The sequence below is a fragment of the Gouania willdenowi genome, chromosome 6, assembly GCF_900634775.1.
Source record: "Gouania willdenowi chromosome 6, fGouWil2.1, whole genome shotgun sequence".
NCBI lineage: Eukaryota > Metazoa > Chordata > Actinopteri > Blenniiformes > Gobiesocidae > Gouania > Gouania willdenowi.
In genome coordinates this window covers 19398631-19413790 of record NC_041049.1, presented here as the reverse complement: position 1 = coordinate 19413790, position 15160 = coordinate 19398631, and the positions used below count along the sequence as shown (strand labels likewise).

General features: G+C 37.3%; 1 protein-coding gene across 3 annotated transcripts in view; it reads left to right on the top strand.

Moving 5' to 3' along the window:
* LOC114464586 (kinesin-like protein KIF21A) overlaps positions 1 to 10811 on the top strand; it is a 68915-nt gene extending 58104 nt beyond the window's left edge. For 2 of the 3 annotated variants that reach the window (XM_028448934.1, XM_028448932.1), the window contains 13 exons: positions 131 to 188; positions 1062 to 1116; positions 1217 to 1431; positions 1505 to 1678; positions 4419 to 4451; positions 4573 to 4697; positions 4773 to 4857; positions 4939 to 5028; positions 5116 to 5274; positions 6621 to 6738; positions 6816 to 6986; positions 7076 to 7272; positions 9377 to 10811. In XM_028448934.1, the coding sequence (XP_028304735.1) occupies positions 131 to 188; positions 1062 to 1116; positions 1217 to 1431; positions 1505 to 1678; positions 4419 to 4451; positions 4573 to 4697; positions 4773 to 4857; positions 4939 to 5028; positions 5116 to 5274; positions 6621 to 6738; positions 6816 to 6986; positions 7076 to 7272; positions 9377 to 9434 (1538 nt within the window). In that variant the 3' untranslated portion in view covers positions 9435 to 10811. The remainder of the gene's footprint in view (positions 1 to 130; positions 189 to 1061; positions 1117 to 1216; positions 1432 to 1504; positions 1679 to 4418; positions 4452 to 4572; positions 4698 to 4772; positions 4858 to 4938; positions 5029 to 5115; positions 5275 to 6620; positions 6739 to 6815; positions 6987 to 7075; positions 7273 to 9376) is intronic. The other variant, XM_028448933.1, reaches the window with a different exon arrangement.
* Positions 10812 to 15160: the final 4349 nt, after the last annotated feature.

The window sequence follows — 15160 nt, the reverse complement described above, 5'->3', positions numbered from 1 at the left end:
TGCCCCTGAACGTGCAATTATTATAACCCATTATTGTGGGGAACTAGATTAAATCCCTTTGTGATATTTAGCTTTCAGAACGTTTAAATGTGTTAAATGAACACTGTAAATGTGTGTTTTCATGATGCAGAGAATGGGGACGACAGCAGCAGTGATGAGTCGACACCCAGTCCCGCAACTGACGGAAGGTAACACACATTTATACATCCTACACAAGTAGAAGTACTGTGACTTGATTGAAATTGTACTCAAGTACAAGTAAGTCATACATAAAATACTCAAGTACGAGTAAAAAGCAGCTCAAATAAATAGTACTCAGTAAAAGTTACTAATTACTTTCACCCCCCACGTTTATTGTTGGTAATAAATCTTGCCACGGTTCCCTTACATACAGTAAACATCTCATGTATAAACTTAAAAAGGAAGAAACCAAATCTTGCACAATTGGAACTTAATTTATTTTCCACAAAGGCATCTGTATAAAATAAAAGGTTTTTCAAAATGTACAATTATTTTTTCAAATTAACACCAATAAATTCAATTCAAGATTTAAAAACATTCTACGGCTCTAAATGTATGAACTATAACACTGCACTACGTTTAATCTGATTGGTCAGCTATGATGTGATGCACTTGATTGTTGTCTGGTCATTTTATTTTGTTGTTGTTTCAATGTCCATTCATTTATTTAAAACAAAAAATAATAATGTACACAGTAACGGTTGGGTGTAGAAATGTAACTAACTTCTTTTAAAACTTACTTAAAGCTGATATCAGGAGTTTCTGAGAAACGTCTCGATGTCGAAGTAGACCATAGTAAAAGACTAGTTAGGTATTTTTTAGCATTTCAAAGGAATCATGCATAAACATAGATTTCTCAGAAACTCCGGATATCAACTTTAAGTACATGTAAAATGACTCATTTAGAAACTTTAAAGAAAATACCCATAAAAGCAACTAAATGACATTACTTTGAGTACTTGTAATCCATTACTTTTACCTCTGATATTGAGTAAGTAATTAAGTAAGTAAGAGATTTATTTTTATTCACCCTGTTTCAGCACACTGGCATCAGATTTAATGAAATTATGTGGAGAAACAAAGCCGAGAAGCAAGGTACGGAAGATAAACATCATTCATTCATTCATATTATTTGTGGTAGATATGCAACGAGTAAATCTAGTGCTTGTTGTTTCATACTGTCCCTGGTTCTCAGGCCCGAAGGCGGACCACCACCCAGATGGAGCTGCTATATGCCAGCAGTGGAGATGGATTCTGTGAATCCCCCACTGGAGACTTCTACGCCCCTTTACTCCCTCTCAGCGAGCGCGCGGAGGGAGCGGCAGACATGCACGGTCATGGTGTTGGTCAGACCTCTGACAGAGAGCACGCTCTTTCCCCATCTGCTCTGTCTGCCAGAGCAGCTGGCATGTGAGTGTGCCAATAAATGATGTTCAAGTCTCAGCATTTCCCAGTACCGGGTACAAACTTTGATTATTTCCAGCAGTGGGACTCGATCACCTACTGGGAGTGAGAGACGACAACTGGAGCGCTCGCCACTAAACCGCAGGAAAATGCAAGAGAAATTATCAATTGTGTCACAAGTACCGGGAACCACTCAGGCTACTCCAGTTAGCCCAGTAGACACCAGGAGCAGAGCCCACGACTACAAACCAGCGTAAGTTAGACACAGTGAGAGCAGAGGAGATTAGAGCAGTGGTCATTTTATTGACATCTTATTATTTATTTATTGACAGTCATTTTATTTTTTTTTAAATAAAAAGACTGACTAATTAAAAACATACATGTGAACAAAACTGTATCAGAATGTATTGATATTTACGTTAACTAGTAAAAACGAAGCTATAATGTTCACATGGGACGAAATCCAGTTAAAACTCAGCTTTTTTTTGAAAGGTATCCAATCAAAACTCCTTTTTTGAGTGGAAGTCGGAACATGCCGGTGTCACGGTCTGAGTTTACCTCCGTACTGAGATTCTCTAACAATCTCAGTACGTGACTGCTACGTACTGAGATGTACCCGTGCTGGATTAGCCATGCACAGAGATTACGGTACTGATTTTAAAAAATGCTTAAAAGATCACATCAGTTGACCAATGATAAAAAAATATGATTGTCATGATCAGATTTATATGAATACAACAGCCTATTATTGTAAAGTTACATTAGGCTATGTATTGCAATGTATATTATAATCATGTTTTTTTGGAGAATAAACTATTCCTATTCATATTTAGAAATGGGAATTTAATGAAGGGAAAAATACATTCTTTAAAAATATATTCCCCAAGAAAGGAGCCATTCAACATTAGCTTTGAAAATTAGCTTTGAAATTTAATTTTCAATCTCAGCATGACGGAAGTTGCAAAACTCACAGTGGAATTAGCAAAAATTAATTTTTTAGTAGCTCATAATCGATCTCAGGATGAGGTAAACTCCACTAGGAAGTAAGATGATTGTGTAAGATATGGTTTTATGTATTGTTCACGTCAAATATATGTGTATTTATTTGTATGTATTTATTTGTCTTTTAGTCTATGAACAGTCTTTTCCTTATTTAAATAACAGTCTTTTACTTAATTATGTACGTTTTCTTATTTTTCTTTTCTTTGTTAAGCCTTTCTTCTTTTCATCTGTAATATTTCTCGAACCTCTGTAAGAAACTAATTTCCCCCCGGGATCAATAAAGTACATCATTATGATATCAGGTTGATAAATGCTAATTAAATCTTTAAAAAATGCATAAACTCTTCTTATACTTTAAATTTTAGTTGACGTAATTTGTCACCAATTTAGTCTACAAAACTCCTAATGTCATTTAGTTGACTAAATCTAGACTATAAATGAAATAATCCTGATGACTAAATTTTGTCAAAAATTAAGTTGCGTTTTAGTCAAAAGGCTATGACTACAACTAAATTCAAATATGCTGTCAGAATTAACTCTGGATCAAAGTCTGTATTTTGTAGAAACTCCTCCAGAGGAAAATAAAACATGAAGACTAATAAAGACAGAACAAAATATACAACATGTCCTAAGACGTTCCTTCATATCAACTCCTTTTTTATCATCTTGCGGAAACATTCAAAAAGTGAGCACCAGCAAAGGAGTGAGTGGTTATACTGGTATTTGGGATCTACGTGTCTAAAGTTAAGCCCAGTATGAGCTTATCCCACAGTCCAAGGCATGCCAGGGCATCCATGGCCAATGTTTGTGCAAGAACCACTTCTGCAAACCCAAGCGGGCCCGAAGATGCAGCCAGGCTAGCAGAAAGAGCAGTTGCCAAGGAGCCCCAGGCCACCCACCCACGACCGAGCAGCCCCCCAGACTCTCCAGAGATCCCAGGCCGAGTGGCAGCCACCGCCCCCCACTCCCCAGGGAGAGCCCCCCCCCCCCAGCCATCAAACCAGCCACCATCGAGCAGGGCAGCAGCCCAGGCCCCACCGGACAGCACAAGCCATAAGGCAACGCCCCTCACCAGCGAGCGACCAACTGACGGCCGCCACCGCAAGAGGAAGGCACACCAACGGCACACACCTGGTGTGGTATAGCAGCTCCTAGCCAAGGGCGCCCGGATCCACCCATCGGCCTGCAGATAGCAAGACAGACCCACCAGGGGACTGAAAGCGCCCCCAACCACCGGAACAGCGAGCGCCACCCCCCCGGCAAACAGCATCATCCCGAAAGGCCACGTAACCCCACCCCAACCCCGGCACAAACTCCAGCACCTCCCCAGCGTGCCCGCCCCCCACACTGGGGCGGCCTGATCACATGCTGCGGGGACGGCCCTTAAGACCACTAGGAGACAAGGCCAGCACCAAGCCACACCCGAAGGGGAGAGGCACCCCCACGCCCTGCAAGACCGACACCGAACAGACCCCGCAATCCCGCACTCTTGAGGTGTAAACTCCTATATTTAATACAGGGATGTCTTGTCGACACGTTTGAACTCACGGAATCTTCATCAGGACATGATTAAGTAAAACATGCGCTGTGCAAGAGAGATCATGTGACAATCATGTGACCAAAAGGCATAAAAAAACATACATAGACAACAACAAAGATGTTAAGAGCTATTTAAATGATGGGTATCTTATTGATAATACTAACATATTATATTTATCATTGTATAAAGATTATGCACATCATTTTACACCAAGAAGCTCAAGTAGTTCATATTAATGTATTATATCTATCATTGTGAAGATTTTTATGTATGTCATTGTAGAGTAAGTAGCTCATGAAATAATTCATATTAATATATTATATTTATCATCATAAAAAGAAAGTGTCATTGTAGATTAAATCACTCACCAAATTGTTCCCATAAATGTATATATTTTTTAAATGTTATAAAAACATTACGTCAGTTTATACTGATATGTTTTATTCCTCAGGTCGGAGGAGTCGCCAGTGTTTGAAGGCAACAGGTAAGCCTTATTTTAATCTTTACTGCTTTACAGATTTTGTTTTTTTTTTTTAAACAAAAGTGAGTAACTTGATAGTTTTTGTTTGAGATAAATAAGCTGAGTATGAAAAATATGTCCTTAGAGGTGTGATCAACCCTGTGACGATCCGAGGAGCCAGACTCCCGTGTGTGTGCGTAGCTGAGGGCCACACAAAGCCTGTTCTCTGTGTGGATGCCACTGATGACCTGCTGTTTACAGGATCTAAAGGTAAAAGCTACCATGCTACTGTCTCTTAAGCATCCATTAAAGTTTATAAATCATCCGTATGTTGTTTGGTCTCAGATCGTACGTGTAAGGTGTGGAACCTGGTGACGGGTCAGGAGATAATGTCTCTCGCGGACCACCCCAGCAGTGTGGTGTCCGTCAGGTACGAGAATAGAGATTAGCACGTCCTGTATCTAAACATTCCCAGTTATTAATACTGCCTGTGCTCGTCCTTATGTTTTAGATACACTTCTAGTCTTGTCTTCACTGTTTCCACTGCTTACATAAAAGTGTGGGACATACGAGACTCGGCCAAGTGCATCCGCACACTCACGTGAGTGCACGTCTTTCTACTTGAACCCAATCATAAAACCGACCACATTTCTAAGCTTCATCTTTGATTGGTTTTGTTGTACATTAGGTCCTCAGGCCAGGTTGGCTCGGGGGAAATGTGTTCGTCAGCTCGGAGTTTATCTATTCCACCTGGAGAAAGTCAGATCAACCACATTGCCCTCAACCCATCTGGATCCTTCTTGTACGCTGCTGCTGGGAACGCCGTGCGCATGTGGGACCTTCGCAAGTAGGTCGCAGCAAGATGTGATCATATTTTATTCCCTCCAGCTAATCTTCAACCTGAGCAACCATGGGCCACTAATCTGTTTACCATTGCTCAGGAGGTTATATTTTTACCGCCATTTGTTTGTTTCTTTCTGTTATGTCAAAAGTGCTTAAGAAATTTTTTACAAAATTTGAACCAAAGATAGACATTACACCATAGAACAGATATGGGCTACTGGCGACCCGGGGGTTTAATTCTGTGCGACCCCCAAGACAAATCCTCCAACCACAACATAATACACAAAATAACTCCAAAATGCACAGAATGTCAACAAAAACACACGAAGCAACAACAAGAAAAATACACAAAGCAACAACAAAAACACAAAAAAGATTAAAAAAATACACCGAAAAGACTCATAATACACATAAGAGGACATCAGACACACAAAACAACCACACATGTACAAAATGACACCAAAAGAATACAACGCTAACAATTGCACAAAAAACAGAAAAAATACCCAAAAACAACTGAAATACATAAAAAAAATCCAAAAAGCCTCCATGATCAAGGTCACTGATCCAGATAACTGCTAATATCTGGCAAAGCGGAGATTTGGTGCTTTTATGTGGTTCTTTTTAAACTAAAATTATAACTAACTCAGTTTAAAACATATTGTTATTTTTGTTTATTTTTATTTAAAGTTGTTGCTTTTGCAGATTTCTCTTGATCATGTGTTTTCACCTGAAAACTCAAGACTTGTCACAGTTGATATTTATTTCAAACCTTACTTAATACTTGTATATATGTTACTTGCATGTATGTTCATATTTATATTCATCGTTATATTTTTTATTATTATCCCCCGCCACAAAGTGTGAAGGAGGATATAGGTTTGAGCTCCGTCCGTCCAAGTTAATGGGGACAGCTTTTTTCAGAAACCGTTTAAGATACGATAACCAAATTCGGTGTGCGGCTTCAGGGTATCAATACCTTGATGGAGCTTGAAAATGAGAAGCACACAATTATTTTTTCCGGAGTTATTGCCCTTGTTACCTTTTTTTTTTACTCTGTTCGAGGTATCTTCAAAGGGGACAGCTTTTCTTAGAAACTGTTTAAGATAGGATAACCAAATTTGGCTTCAGGGTATCAATACCGTGATGGATTTCGAAAATGAGAAGCACGCAATTATTTTTGCTGGCGTTATTGCCCTTGTTCCTGTTGATGACTATGTTTTCTTGTTATTGTTATTATACTGTTTCTGGTTTGTTTTTCTTTTTCTTTTTGCGCCATCCACCAAGTAAAAATCCTAAACAACTTGGTTTTTTTTGCTATTTGAAGTAATTACTGCTTCTATTTTATAGATTTGTGTCTACAGGGAAGCTGACAGGTCATTTGGGGCCTGTCACGTGTGTAACCGTGGAAAAGTTGGGCAATGGCCAGGACATGGTGCTCACTGGCTCCAAAGACCATCAAGTTAAAGTAGGAAACTGCACACACACTTTTAGTAGTGTTTATTGTTGTGGATGTCCTGTGAATATATGTGCATGCTTTCCTAGATGTTTGAGGTGGCAGAAGGTGCCCAGGGTAGCATCAGCTGCAGCCACACCTTTAGCCCCGCCCATCAGGAAAGTGTGGAGTCCTTAGTCGTGCACGGAGACGTTTTCTACAGTAGTTCAAGAGACTATAATATTAAAAAGTGGGATTTGGGAAGCAAAAAGCTGCTACAGGTAAGATGACAATTGAAATTCCCATTAATTTGTCCTGACGTAAGATGACTGAAAAGATGCTCTGTGTGTGTTGTTTTTGTATGGAGCAGTGTGTGAGTGCCCAGGCCGACTGGGTCAGTGTCCTTGGCGTGGTGCCGGGTGTTCCAGTGCTGCTTAGTGGGTGCAGAGGAGGGTTGCTACGTCTTTGGCACACAGACTCACTGTCACCTCTGGGTGAGTTCCAGGGACACGACAGCCCCATCAACGGCCTGACCACCAACAGCACCCAACTGTTCACAGCCTCTGAGTAAGTCACTGAACACACATGATGCTGAGATAGCGAGAGGGAATTAAGCAATATCACACTTCAGGTCGTGCCGAAATATCAGCACTGGTGTGATTTGGTCGTAGATATTTCACACAACAGCACGACCTCAGTGTTTTTTTTTTTTAAAGTCCAATTGTTAAGGCCCAAAATACATTTTCAGTTGCACTTTTAAAAGAAAAAGAACTATTATGCAGTTTTGCATTGTTTATTATAGAACCAGAATTTAAATTAATAGGCTTCATTTTCATTTGTATTATTCCTTTATTTATTTCATTCAAGATTTATTTTTAGTTAAATTGCATTGTTTTGAATAGTTTATCAAGGGATTCTTTTGACAATGAAATATAAAAGGAAAATAATACAGTATTTTCTAGTTTTTTTCCCAAAAAAAAAATTTGTCTACAGTCCCATTTTGTGAAATAAATCGTGAGAGAATCGTATCGTGAACCCAGTATCGTGAATCGAATCGTATCGGGAGTTGAGTGAATCGTTACATCCCTAGTTAACAGTCATAATTGACAAAAGATTATGATTTGTTTATTTAATCATTCTGCCAACAAAAGTAGTTCCTCAAGTAGAAAGCACACGCTACGATATTTGAATGTAAACACACAACGTTAGTTAAATATTATAAAGATCACATATCATGCTATTTTTCACTCATTTGTTCTAAGAACCCCAAAAACATAGTATTTGAGGTTTATCGCCTGTTTTCCAGAGTTTTAGCCACTGAAAAGTCACTTTCTGAGCAATTCTACACAAACAGGCTGATTTGCAGCCTACTTATGTATATTCATGAGTGGGCGTGTCTATAGACGGACCGAACTCAAGCTGCTTTATAAACACTAGACAGAGCGTGGGGGCGGGGCGTTCACCAGTACATACATAGACTGTAGAAAATACATACATAGCACTGCGTGAAGGATGCTGAAATGCTCACCTTAGTGGGCATGTCTGTTGACATGTCAATCACGGCAGAGAGCTTCCTGGAGGCGCGGCTTCTCCAGCTCAGTGTTGTGTCAAATTTGTCATTGAAATGGGAAAGCGTCATCAAATTGGAGCGAGGTGTTTGGGCTCACCCTGCAGTAAGAAAGGAACAAATCACCCTCTAACTAATGATTGAGGGAATCAATGAAAAACACTTTGGGCATGTGTATGAAGCCCTAATAGCACTTTATGATGTTTAAAGCACAGAAAGTTGATTTAGCTCAACATGGACCCTTTAATAGTATGCAGGTAAATATGTGACTGTTTTGTGATGTTTTTAGTTGTTCGTTTAAAAAAAAAAGCAAAAACCACTGCAAGACGATATACACAAAAACAGATAAAAACACAATACGCAACATTGGAATTCTCTCAAAACATAATTTTGTAACTATTAGACTTAGACTTTCTTTATTGTCATTGAAATTTTGTTGCATTGACTCGTATTGCAGGATAAAAAAAAAACGGCAGCAAGTATTTACATAAAGTAGGTAGTATTTAAAAAAATAAGGCGCAGATATAAATAGATATCAAGAGGAAAAGCGATGTGTAAGATTCCTATACAGATCAGTATGTTGCACGTGTCGTTTTGGTTTTTTTAAATTGCAGGGTTTCAACCTTTTAAATAGTACACGGACTGTCGTAAAATAGGCCGACCAGATGTAGACGCGCTTTTGCATATGAGTTGAAAGGAAAAGATCTGAGGATTAGGCAATGACAATGTGTCACTTTACGACCTTTCTGCACACGTGTCACTTCAATGTTGCATTCCGTTCATACTCCAAAATGATTGAAGACTCATTTAATATGTAATATTAACAACCGTACACAAGAAAAAATCTGAATTTTTGAAAAAATCTGAATAGTGCATTAAGACCTGCTGTGTGAACATAGTGACAGTGTACTACAGTGTGTAGCCCAACGTGTAACGGTAATTAATGTTATTTAGATCAGCTGTGCAGTGTGAGTGATATGATCCATAAGAAGTCGTGGTGCTGCTGTTGCTCTATATCAGCACTATTGGAATGTCTGTTGTTCAGTCAAATCATTTGGTCGGAACTAACTGTTGTATAATATTTAATATTTCTTTTGTCCACAGTGATCACACAGTAAAGATTTGGGAAGCCAAAGGATTTCTAGAAGAGGGACAACCATGATGTATATCTCAGACTCTGACAAAGTAGATAAAAACATACAGACTGGCCCCAACATGGAATATTCAAAATGATCTTTGGATTGCTGACTTTTTGTGGTGAAGAACTTCTCTTCTACAAAGACAGTGATGGTTTATACCCGAAGGTATTCCTAAAACATTGATGATACTTGGCTGTAAAGTTCTATTTTAGGGTTTTCTTTCCACTTTAATGCTGTCAGGTTCTCCTGCTAAATCAGGTCATGATTTCAGTTTCAAACAGGTATTCATCCAAGCTTCTCAACATTAAAAAGATGGGGGATCTTCCTATATCTGCTTTTCTTCATCCAAATCAACTGATGAAAGAGATTTTATTATGTTTTTCCAAAACAAAGCAAGGAGAACTTCTCTGTAATTTAGTACGTCTAAACTGTGTCTCTTCATCTTCTGTAACATTTCATTTCAGGCGTGTGTGTACCATTCTACATAGCCTTAATCTTCAGATGTTACTGCTAAGCTTCCAGGAAATGGTTGATATGGTCAATCTGTAGCATATTCCTAATTTTAGACCATTTTGAATACAATTTATTTAGTCCATAATGCCTTACTAAACACATTTATTCTACTTCCTATCCATGGAATTATGAGCCTAAAAACTTACAGTTTGCTCAGCTTTTAACAAGTATTGCAACCCTGCAATGCTAGGCGAGTTAGCCTTCAACTATTTACAATAAAGTTACAGCATTACCATCGCTGTTTCTTATAAAATGTGCTTCCACTCTCCAATTATCATATTAATAATAATATTTAAAATATAGTGAATCAGTAACAGGAGGAATACTGTCACAAGTTATTGTTTTATTTGGGCTGATTGGTTACTTTGTACAACACTAAGTCAAGTCCGTGAGGCCACTACTAGTTACTAAATCAGTATGGAGAGAAATGTGTGTTTTTTTTGCAATCCAACAAAAAATGGAATTGAAATTAAATAAAAGTTTTGCGAACAAAAATAATGGATTTGTAATTTAAAAAAAGATTTGCAAACAAAACTATCATTAGTAATTAAAAAAAACAACAAAAAACACTGTTTTTTTTTCTACAAATGAGTTCTCATGAAACTATATATTTTGTTTGAATAGAGCAAGTTTTACACAAATCTTCAGTTTCAGAGCAAAAAACTGAGATCTTACTGTATTTTGGCGTTCCTCCAACTTTCTCTCCCGTCACACACGCAACTTCCTCCTCCCGGGCATACAGAGTGCCACTGCATTCCCCGTTTTTTTATATTGTTTTATCTCACCATCGCCACATTATCCATGAGTTCCACACATGCTCTGGTCGAGTGTGCGCTGCTGGGAACGTCAACTCGTACGTAGCGCCATTTTCTGTCTTGTACACCTTTCCTCCTTTTCCTCTGAGCTCTGCTGAGCACGGATGATCTCTTATCCAAAGGTGCGCTGCTACCTCCTACATGTCACCTATTATTTTGCAATCTGGCTCACAGGCTGGGGGTATTTTCTAGTAATCACTGTGAAAAATTGCAAATGACAAGTTATCTCGTCAATGGCACTGAGCGTTTGTATTTGAAGTGCCGAGTTATCTCGTCAATGGCACTGAGTGAGTTAAGGAAGGGGAAAAGATGTCAACAGAAAAAGTAGAGCTGCACAATTATGGCCAAAATGATGTTCACGATAAATGGCAAAAATCAAGTATGATTGAAAAGAAAATGCCAACAGTATGAAAACATTCAAGCAGACCTAAAAAAATTTTGAGATGTGGATACAATGCTATGAAATCAGTAAATTTAATTCAAATAAAAATCTAATATAATGAAATAATTAAGACAATTAAACAATAATAGATAATAAAAAATAAATATATAGTGTATAAAAGATAAATACCCAAGACCTCTCAGAAAGCGCAAAAGTATTTAATATCAATATTGTACATCACAATTACAATACAGTTATTTGTCATATTTGGTAAAAAAAAAAAACAGTTTTTATGTTTACCTTTTGTTAAATTATTGCTTTTGTTTATATTTTGTTACGCTTGTAAGTTGTTTGTATGTTATAGATTGCAAATAAAAACACAGTTTAAAAAACTGTTTTTATTACATTACTTTTAAACAAACAATATGTGAACAGTTTATAGTGCAAAATGAAGCTCGAAATAAGAATTATAATTTAAAAAAATATTAAAAAAATTAACCCAATAATAAAAAATGTACCAAAGGCTAACTGAATGAATACACTATTCCAGAGTGCAGAGCCCGTGTTATAAATGTAAATTTTGCCGAAGATCAGGTTTATTTAATCATGACAACCAAAATTGTGATCACGATTAATTGTGCAGCCCTAAGAGATAGCAGTGTTTTTACATCTTCAGTGGGTAAAGGGGTTTGGGAGGATGGGACAATAAAACAGAAAGTTCTACTGGTTTGTCTGACTTTTAAAAGCTACTAAAATTTGACTTCGTGCACTTTTTGTTCAGGTGCTTTATCTCAGTTTGTGTCACAGTAAATAAACAGAGAAAATCAGTGTTGCGACTATTTTCTATCTTTGCGACAAATACTGTCATGTGTTGTTGTGGGATTTTCTTGCAATATATCGATTATCTCTATCGCGAACCATTTATCGTGCATCGTATCATGAGCTACCCTTCCATTCCCACCACTACTGCTCTATGTTTTATCAACAACAACTAGTATTGATGTCTTCTTTACATTTCTCTGAACAACTCCTGCTGCTATGCTTCAGATATTAAATATCTAGATAATTATCAAAGCTGAGGTCAATGGGAGAAAATCATTTGCACTGATTATGTTAGTTTCTAATGTCAGTCTTGATATGTGAATTATCCCAGAAATCCCACAAACTGTTTGTAGTCTTAATAAATCCAGTAGGCAGCTGCTTATTATCTTCTTTCTAACGTGAGATGTATTTTATTTTGAAATTTGACTGTAAATCTGATTTTCTTTGTGTGTAAATATTACCGTATGTTTTTTTTTCCTGCTGATTTATTTGTGCAGTTTTACTGTGACTGAAAGATCAAATGCTGTATGTGAATAATTTTTAATGTATAAAATTAAAAAAAACAAAACAAAGAAGCTTTTCCGAGTCGTGTGTTAATGGGCCGCGTGACCACATGGTGGTGGTGACGTATAACACTTGATGAGCCTAAAACATCTTTTGATTTTAGACAATTATTACCACTTATGTACACAAGATTGATAAAAAGAAGATATCCTCTTTGATTGGTTTGCCTTTTAAGTTTGCCCCAGTATGAGACGATCCAAATTCTGCTTTTTCATCCTTCACCTGCAGTTTTGAACTTCAGGCTGCCATATTGTTTTGTGTGCTATTCTCTACCAGTGGGAACAGACTTAAAAAAAAAAAAAAAACCTTAAATAGACAAAAATGAACGTGAGCCATGATAGAAAGATCAATATATGATGTTCAGCTGCTCTGAGCGCTACACTCTTAATTATCCTCATGGGAAAAGAAGATTTTCTCACAGCTGCCTCCCATGTGCTGCGTCCAATTTCAAATCAGATAACTTGGTTTTCTACGAGCACTGCCGACTAATACAACTCACCCACACAAGCTTAGTAGTTTAGTTTCTCTACCTTTATTTATTATATTTTTTTATTTTATCCCAGACGTGACTCTATTTCATCTTGGGGATGCTTGTTACACTTTGATTTAATTTCAAGCACCAATCAGCCATAACATTATGACATCTTGCAGGTGAAATTAATGTCAATGAGTTTGTTTGTTTGTTATTTTTTCAATTGGTTTTCGAAAGTATATTGGTCCTCATGTTTGTATGTGTGTCTGCTTGCGTACACGATAGTTTCCTCAATGTTTGAAGACTCCACATATATACATTTTTTTCTGTTTATTGGTTTTTGGCCACAGATGAGACCATTCAAGATCAATGTCACAAAAAAATATCAGCAAAATTCCCTATCTTTAGCATGGGGCAAAATTTCTAAAAATCGATTTGTTCAAGATTTTGCAGGATGACGTAAGGCTATGACAAGCAACATCTGACCAAACAGGATCTGGATCCGATCCAGATTGCTGACTCAGCGATATTTGGAAATTAACATTGGAAAGCCCATTTACGACTTTCAAAAATGCCTATACAGTTTAAATAAGTTTTGATTTAATTCAGATTAAGTGGATTGATGTCGGGTTGGGACCTCTGACAAAATGTGGAGTCTCGTACGGATCCAATCCAGAATGTGAATTTGGCAGCAGGTTGAAGTTTGCTGATTTTAACATGGAAAACCCCATTTACTGGTCTTTGTGTCATGACAAATTTTGTCAGTGATGAAAACATCGAACAAAAGAACGAAATTGGGCTTTTTTCTAAAGTCTGCGCTGCACGAGTGCTTTTCGAAAACGGTTTTTGGAAGTATGTTGGTCAGTTAGTTTGTGTGTGTGTTTGTCTGTCTGTACATGAAAACTTAAAGTTATGAACGAATTTTGATGAAATTTTCAGGAATTGTTGATAATGGGTCAAGGAACAGCTGGTTAAATTTGATAAAAAATGGGTGATGTTCTGGCTACCAAAAGAAAAAAAAAAAAATATATATATATATACACAGTATATATATATATATATGTATATATATATATATATATCCCATTCATTTTCCCATCCACTCTGTGGAACTCTGATGACGTCATCAACAGTGATGTCATTAGTGTACGATCGTGTACACAAACAGACACACACAAACACACCAGACCAACATACGATTTTGTTTTCATTTTGGAACAGTGTCTCCATGGAGACGTACGGATCCGATCGGCCGTTTTCTAAAGTCTGCTTTAAATAAGCGCGGGTTCATTTGTTTGTTTGTTACCCCCATCAAGGACGTTATAATCTTTACTAGTGTTTGTTTGGCTGTTAGCATCTATATATCAAAATGCTTAACAGATTTTGACAAAATGTTTACCAAAGATAGACCTGCTTACACCATGGAAGATTCCACTCAATTTGGAAGGGGATCCGGATATCTACTGTCCAAAATCCCCAAAATGCCTATTTCTCATAAAAAGTAATATCTTGGTTTGAAATCTGACTCCGTTATGATGAGTTAAAAAAAAATGGCAGTGCCCATACATTTGGAACTCCTGTATCATTGGTCTACTGTATATGGGGATAGACAGTTCTTCCAAGCCTTTAAAGTGTTAATGACCACGGTATCATGATCAGAACAACTGATCATGATAACTGCCGATATCTATCGAGAGATTTAACACTTGGCAGAGATTAGTGTTGTTTTCTGAGTGCTCTTGTTTTATAATGAGATGTATTTGGAAGTATGTGAATGAACATGGGGATTTTACAACTGTTCTCAATCAACTCCATATACATTAAATTTTGTTAGTGATCGTTTTACTTTACGGCTATTTTGCAACACTGCTAAGGTAGCTTTTACAATCTTATGTCTTATGTGTATGTCTCTTATCTGAAATAAACACAGTCAACTGAAGATGGATCGGTGGCTCACGATAGGGTCAATTAAAATAAATGGAAACTCTGACACAACAGGAAAGTTGCATCATCCTGATGGATGTGATTCAGACAACTCAAGTGGTTCAGCTGCAAAGTGATTATGAAAATCTACAAACTCAAATGTGTATTTTAACATAATATATATATATATATATATAAAAAAAAAAATTAAATTAATTTGTAGTATACTGTTGGATTAGCAAACAGATCTATTGGTTT